Source organism: Penaeus vannamei, chromosome 29, assembly GCF_042767895.1.
Source record: "Penaeus vannamei isolate JL-2024 chromosome 29, ASM4276789v1, whole genome shotgun sequence".
NCBI classification, from domain to species: domain Eukaryota; kingdom Metazoa; phylum Arthropoda; class Malacostraca; order Decapoda; family Penaeidae; genus Penaeus; species Penaeus vannamei.
The window spans coordinates 603,268-610,767 of NC_091577.1; the positions used below are offsets into that span (position 1 = coordinate 603,268).

The window sequence follows — 7,500 nt, forward strand, 5'->3', positions numbered from 1 at the left end:
GTGGGTGAGTGGGTCAGTGAATGAGTGGGTGATTGAGTGAGTGGATGAGCGTGTAAGTAGGCGGATGGTCGAGTGGGCGAGTAAGTGAGCGGATGGACGAGTGGCTGGTGAGTGGGTGAGCAAGTGGGCGCGTGGGTCCTCCGACGGCGCAGCGGGTTCCCCTCGCCTCAAACTCGCCACAGCGCACCGATTCGGCGCAAGGAGCACCCGCGCCTCGCTCCGCCGCCGCCGCCACCTCCACGCCCGCGCTCACCCGCCCGCCCGGCCATCCATGCGGGCGGGCCACCTCGCTCTCCAGACGCGGTGGTTCGCTGCATTCAGATTATTGGCCTAATTGGAGAACGAGAGCGAGAACCCAATCGCTGCGTGAGTATTCGGTGTTCGCTGCGCTGGCCCGGCCCTTTGCTGCGGTCGCTGTTCTTTCGTTCTGGTTTCCATTGTTTATTCATTTCTCTTTATTTGTCGTCGTTGATGTCATGCTACCCACATGGACCTTTTTGGACCACGTTAGCGCGCATTGGCCTCCTGCTGGGCCCCGAGTTCCTGTTTATGACATGCAAAGGACATGCGGTCTCACGTCGCGAGGGACGGCCTGGGGGGGGAGGGGGCTTGAACGGAGGGGGTCTAGAGGGCGACTTCGACGTCGAGGAAAAAGGATTTGAGCGTCCGGGGAGGGAACCCCCCCCCCCCCCTCTCTCTCTCTCTCTCTCTCTCTCTCTCTCTCTCTCTCTCTCTCTCTCTCTCTCTCTCTCTCTCTCTCTCTCTCTCTCTCTCTCTCTCTCTCTCTCTCTCTCTCTCTCTCTCTCTCTCTCTCTCTCTCTCTCTCTCTCACCCTCTCTCTCTCTCTCTACCTCTCTCTCTCTCTCTCTCCCTCTCTCTCTCTCACCTCTCTCTCTCTCTCCTCTCTCCTCCCTCCCTCTCCTCTCTCCCTCTTTCTCTTTCTCTCTCTCTCTCCCTCTCTCTCTCTCTCTCTCTCTCTCTCCCTCCCTCTCTCTCTCTCTCTCTCTCTCTCTCTCTCTCTCTCTCTCTCTCTCTCGTTCTCTCTCTCTCTCTCTCTCTCTCTCTCTCTCTCTCTCTCTCTCTCTCTCTCTCTCTCTCTCTCTCTCTCTCTCTCTCTCTCTCTCTCTCTCTCTCTCTCTCTCTCTCTCTCTCTCTCTCTCTCTCTCTCTCTCTCTCTCTCTCTCTCTCTCTCTCTCTCTCTCTCTCTCTCTCTCTCTCTCTCTCTCTCCTCTCTCTCTCTCTCTCTCTCTCTCTCCCTCTCTCTCTCTCTCTCTCTCTCTCTCTCTCTCTCTCTCTCTCTCTCTCTCTCTCTCTCTCTCTCTCTCTCTCTCTCTCTCTCCCCCTCTCTCTCTTCCCCCTCTCTCTCTTCCCCCTCTCTCTCTCTCTCTCTCTCCCTCTCTCTCTCTCTCTCTCTCCCTCTCTCTCTCTCTCTCTCTCTCTCTCCCTCCCTCTCTCTCTCCCTCTCTCCCTCCCCCTCCACTATCAAGTGACCCTCCTTGTCATTCTGTCCGTCTCCCTTCTGTAAGATGAGCACTTGATGGCGTGAGTGACACTTCGTAAATGTTCTCGACGGGCAATAATCGTGTGTCGTTGGATATTTGTGAATGGTAACATATGAGGTATTCGTGGTGAATGGTATTTGATCTGGAGATTTGTGAACGAGGGAAGTCATTGATGAGATGCCGTGTTTTTTTTCTTTCTTTGAAGTGAGTGCGTGCCGGAGTGTGGTATGTTGCGTCTTAGTCGTTCTGTCTGAGGTGTTGGTATGTTTCGTAAGTATGGTTCTACCTATTAAGTTGGTATGTTTACGTGTTTGATGTTGCGTATATTTCATGCTACCTCCGAATCGGGCATGTGCACACGCGCACGATGTGTTGCGTATAGAGTGTGCGTCCTTGTCACAGATGTCAATTCGTGTAGGTAGCCTGCCACACGCATGACCTTGTGAGTGCATAAGTACCCGGCCACCTCACTGCCTGGCGTGGCTATGATGTAACTCTGACCTCCGCTTCGTCATCATTAGGGGCATCAGTCAAAGGAGGCCACGGCGGCAATATGCTCATGCCAGGCTCAGGTGCTCGGGGGTTTTGATGTGACATTTCCTACGGGCGTGCCAAGGGTGTCAGGTGTCGGAGGAGCGCGCCGCGTGAGCTTTAAGGTGGCACGGGAAGGAAAATGCCTGTTGTCGAAGCTAGGACAACGATTGCTAAGTTGTGGCTGTTGACGGAGAGAATTATGCATACTTATGCAACTATGCTCGACATGTTCTGTACTGCAGCATGCCTCCTGCATACAGAACGCATCAGGTCAATGCTTCTTCCAGAAAATATGCTTCATAAAAAAAGCGTGTGCGCGTGTGTGTGCACGCGCGCGTGCTTCTTTCGGAAAATGTAAATTCCTCCAAAAATACCAGCGCTTCTCTAAGAAAATATTATTGCTTATTTAGAATAATACCAATGCTAACAAAAAATTGAATGCTTCTCTTAATAAATGCGAAATTTTCTCCAAAATACGAATGGTTCTTCCCAGTTATGACGTGTATGTATGTCTTTGCGGTCCGTGCACACGTGGGCGTCGCCCGGCCGCAGGAGGCTCGACCCGCGGGCCATGTTTTTGAGTGTGTCTTACTTGATTCATGTCACAACAACGATCCCGATGGCGACAACAAACAAGTTATTATCCTCCTCGACTCGTAATTTCTTTATATTATCCGAGATGCTAGTTCGTTTGACGAGTTAAGCGGCATGTTGAGGCCTCGCAGGCATGCGGGCGAGGGGCTGGACGGGGCATACTTCATTTAAGAAGAAGAAGAAAAAAAAGTAAATACAGCTGATATTTCCGCGAAATCTTTTTGAAAAGGACTCGATAAAAGCATTTGCGACGTCGCGTGAATAAGCACCCAGTCTAGACGAACAAAGAACAAGAGGACAAAGGAGATAGAGATCAGATAGAAGGGGAAGCCAGAGAAGACGCGCGAAATTGGAACCGTGAAATGTGACAGGAGGCGCCGCGTCGTCTGCGCCGCCAAACCTCCCCTAATTCGCGCGCGTCGGCCGCCCATCGTTGTGCATGCGTTTTTATCACTTTACTCGTCGCCGCGGCCGCGCGCTCTCCCCGCGGCGTGGTTTATGCGTCCGAGCTGTCCCGATGAAGACGTCCCCCTCCATGACGACCCCCTCCATGACGTCCACCTCCATGGCGAAGGCGGGGCGCTCGTCCGGGCCGCGTATTATTGTATCAGGCTCCATCAGCGGCCCTCAGGCTGGGTGGCGAGCGGGGAGAAAGAGGCTTGGGACACGAGGACGCGACTTTGTCATTCTGTTTGAAGAAAAGGGGAAAGGGAGGCGGTGTTTGGGGTCAGACTGACGGGGGAAGGGGAGATGCGGGAGGGTTGGAGAGGTGGAAACAAGGGGTCCCCGCTTAAAGGAACGGAGGAATGCTATGTTGAGAAGTAGGGGGTGTGAGAGGGTGGAAATAAGTAGAAATTGCTGTACCCGCAGAGAGGGAGAGGGAGAGAGGGAAAGGTAAAGCGAGAGAGAGACACACAGAGGAATAGACACATGGAGGGATAGAAAGATAGACAGAGGGATATAAAGATAGACGGAGGGATAGAAGAGATAGACGGAGGGATAGAAAAGATAGACTGAGGGATAGAAGAGATAGACGGAGGGATAGAAGAGATAGACGGAGGGATAGAAGAGATAGACGGCGGGATAGAGAGATAGACGGAGGGATAGAAGAGATAGACGGAGGGATAGAAGAGATAGACGGCGGGATAGAAGGATAGACGGAAGGATAGAAAGATAGACGGAGGGATAGAAAGATAGACGGAGGGATAGAAAGATAGACGGAGGGATAGAGAGATAGACGGAGGGATAGAAAGATAGACGGAGGGATAGAAAGATAGACGGAGGGATAGAAAGATAGACGGAGGGATAGAGAGATAGACGGAGGGATAGAAGAGATAGACGGCGGGATAGAAAGATAGACGGAGGGATAGAAAGATAGACGGAGGGATAGAGAGATAGACGGAGGGATAGAAGAGATAGACGGCGGGATAGAAAGATAGACGGAGGGATAGAGAGATAGACGGAGAGATAGAGAGAAACGGAGTGATAGTGACAAAGAGACAGAAACAGAGAGGAAGTGAGAGAACATTTTATGCTGAAACTAGAAGAGAATAAGGAAATGACGTAAGGTGGAAATGAGTAGAAATGAGGGGCAGAGAGGATTCAGAGGCAGAAAGAGGGGAAAGGGATCTCCGTGTCCCCTCTGATGGCTCGATTCGCCCCTCCTCCCCCTCCCCTCGTGTAGTGCCAGGAGCCTTTTTACGATCTTGAGTGTCCATCTTACTTCTTCGTGGGCGTCTTTGTTCCATTGGCAGGTATTAGGCGCAAGTGTGTTGTTTGTGTAAGGGAGGCTTTGAAGGCGCCCGTTGGCCTCCTTTTGCTGGCGGAGGCGGCGGAGGTAAGGGAGAGAGGCTGGCTGGTTGGCGGATAGGTAGATAGGGAGAGGGAGAGGGAGAGATAAAAAGAAAGAAAAAGAAAGAAAGAGATAGACAGGGACAGACAGACAGGAGGAGAGACTGAGAGCGGAGACGACCTAGAGATGGCCGTGGCTGACCGCCAGCCTTCTTAAAAGCCATCTTCCCCGCCGAAAGAAAGAGCGCTGTCTTATCACGTGAGCGTAGAAGCCAGGCCTACATCCTTGACCGTTCGTGTGGCAATGCGCTGGCCACGAGTGACCGATTTAGGCCGAGGCGGATTCGGCATTTTCTTCCCTGGGCGTTGGGCGTGCACGTTCGGGCGAGGAGCGTCGCCTCTTCCCCTGGCGTCGGTTCCGAGGCGATTTCGGCCGCCGGGATGTTTTCCGCCGGACCTCGCCTCGGCTGAGTGGCTAATGAGCGGCCTGAAGGCGAGGCTTTGTTTCTGACAGGTTTCGCATCGGGCGAAGCGCGGTGGCGGTTCGACCGCTCGCTGGGGACACCTTGCATCTGCGGGAGAGAAGTGGCCGGCGCGGGCCCCACGGGGTGCGGCGGAGGCTGCCGCTCACGTGGTGCTCCGGGGGGTGCCAGCTGGGTCCTCGTGGACCAGCTGGCAGTGTAGTAGTGTAGTATTAAGCAGGTGTGAGGCAGTGCAAGTGCAGGGTGTGGCGGTGCCTGACAACAGCCCGCGACAGGGCCATGTACAGCGGTCGGCTGCCTTGTCAATTGGTGGTGGTGGGACACTTAACGTGGTGTCTGTGCCCGCCTCACTGCACGCTGCCCGTCCTCCGCGCCCTCGCCGCCCACCGCCGCCTCCAGTGCACCCATGGGCGTCCAGGCGAGAGCAGTGTGGCACCAGACGCGACACGGAGAGGTCGAAGTCGGCGTGCCCGAGAGTGCCGTAGGAGTGCCCGCGTGTGGGTCAGGGAGAGCGCGCTGGTGATGAGGGCGAGCGAGCCAGCCGTGTCCCGCAGCCGTGCCTCGAGGCCATCACCCGTCATCAAGCGCATGACATGACAAGCAACTGCTGCAAGAAACGTTGGGCGTGAGAACCTCCCAAGCCGAGCAGCGCCGTGCTTGTCGGCGGCCCCGCACGCCCCTGTTCTTGCTGGCACGGCCGCTGCCTTCGCGGGCAAGGAAGGTCCGTCCGGCGCGGCCCTGGCGGACACGGGGACGGAAGCACACGGTTCACGGCCTCGTAAGCAGACCGCCGTCTCTTGCAGGCTGCCACTGATCGTCTGCAGTCGGAGTGAAACCGTAGGAGTGTCAGTGCCAGGGACAGGAAAAGGTCTTTTGGAGTCAATGTGGTGGCACCATGACGGCGGAACTGTGAGTGACAGTGCCACTTGAATTAACCATCTCGAGCCGTCCGTATCACGGCAACATCTTAACACGACCTCGTCAGACGCAGCTCCTCGCGATGAAAAAGTTGCTTCTTGTAACCTATGTGCCAGATACATATCAAGTGTAACATGCTTGTGCTACTCTAAATTGGCAAGAAATTAGAACATTCCCGCAAGGAGTAAGCGCGGCCGGACTAGAGGTTTGGCCGCGGGTGTCACAGAGCGACGGGAGCGCACGATCCACGGCCAACCGTCTCATTTACCCATTTAGTCCCATTACCATTCGCACCCATGAGAGCTGTTGAGGCTGTGCACCCGAGACGCCCTCCTCGCCCTCCTCCTGCTTGCCTCTGCTCCTCCGACAGGAACCTCCGCCAGAGCCTGCTCCTCCTCTCCCGCCCTTGCCAGCGGCCCGAGCGCTCTCCCTCCGATACGCACACGAGGCCCCCCGGAAGTGGACCTGCCGCCTCGCTATGAAGTTGACGCCAAGTGACAATAAAAGTTTTTGAAAAGATATAGGCCTATAGAAGTTTTTTTTTTAGATTCGAACAGGGTGTAAACAGAGGCCCGGAAGTGGACCTGCCGCCTCGCTATGAAGTTGACGCCAAGTGACAATAAAAGAGTTTTTGAAAAGTTATAGGCCTATAGAAGTTTTTTTTTAAAGATTCGAACAGGGTGTAAACAGAGGGCCGGAAGCGCAGGGGTCGCGGGAAGACGTGGGGGCGGGGTGTGAAGAACATGTAGGATTCAAGAGCGGTTCCTTCGCTGCACGACTGCCCGCAAACATGGATATCTGGACGTATATGTGAGTCTGCTGGTCTTGCAGTTGGATGATTTTATTTCGCATTTTAGGAGACAAAAGTACATATTCTTACACTTGATTTGTAATGAAGTCTTGTTTATTTACCCTTGCTACTCTTCCCGTTTGGTCACATACTAGCAGTGAATAGCTATCGTACTGATACGATCTACAAAGTAACTATTCTTCTAGACAAGCACAAGTGTATCCTGTACACTGCTCATACGCTGATGACATAATATCCACGGTACAGAATACAGACAGTAGCGTGCCATTTCCTTATGAATGCCCAAGGTTAGGCGGATCTAGAAGTATTTGCATAGCATGAGGAAGGAGTCTGGTCAGCCTGTTGCGTTTGGTCATTTGTTCTAAAGGTTTGCGGAGACGGAGAAGGATTTTGACGTCCGGGCGATGTCAAGGAGGAAGGATAGGACCGTCGTGTTGATTCTTAGGATTGGCGAGGGAAGGTGTCGTTGGGAGAGTTCACGCGGGGTCTTTGTGAGGCGGGCGCGGTGTGCTCATGTTGGTGTGAGTGTTGTGGAGGTGTTGAGATGCGGCGTTAACGAATATTTGTGTTGCGGTATGTGTGGTTATTTCTTGAATAAGTCGCGAAAATGAAGGGAAATGGGCTTCACGCTGGTGTGAAAAATGACTTTTGTGTTATTTTCTCATAGCCGACTCTTTTCTTCTTTCTTTCTTTCTCTCACCTTCTTCTCCGAGATTTGAAAGCAAACGCGCAAGACGTCAAGGGAGCCAAACATCACAAGAAGAAGAAGAAGAAGAAGCATGAATCTGCCTCAGTAACGGGAGAATTTCACTGCAACAGGAAGTCGTAGTTGCCTAGTACTCAAGTTGCTGCTTTGACCGAGTAAATA

At 53.5% G+C, this 7,500-nt stretch overlaps 1 protein-coding gene across 10 annotated transcripts in view; it reads left to right on the top strand.

Annotated features, from left to right (window-relative positions):
• LOC113805043 (serine-rich adhesin for platelets) overlaps positions 1-7,500 on the top strand; it is a 387,167-nt gene that overhangs the window by 235,491 nt on the left and 144,176 nt on the right. Inside the window, exon 1 of one of the 10 annotated variants that reach the window (XM_070142729.1) lies at positions 5,891-6,631. The exons of the other annotated variants lie outside the window; for them this stretch is intronic. Coding sequence (XP_069998830.1) covers positions 6,612-6,631 — 20 coding nt within the window. The 5' untranslated portion in view covers positions 5,891-6,611. Of the gene's footprint in view, positions 1-5,890; positions 6,632-7,500 lie in introns of those variants that run through there. 10 annotated transcript variants of the gene reach the window in all.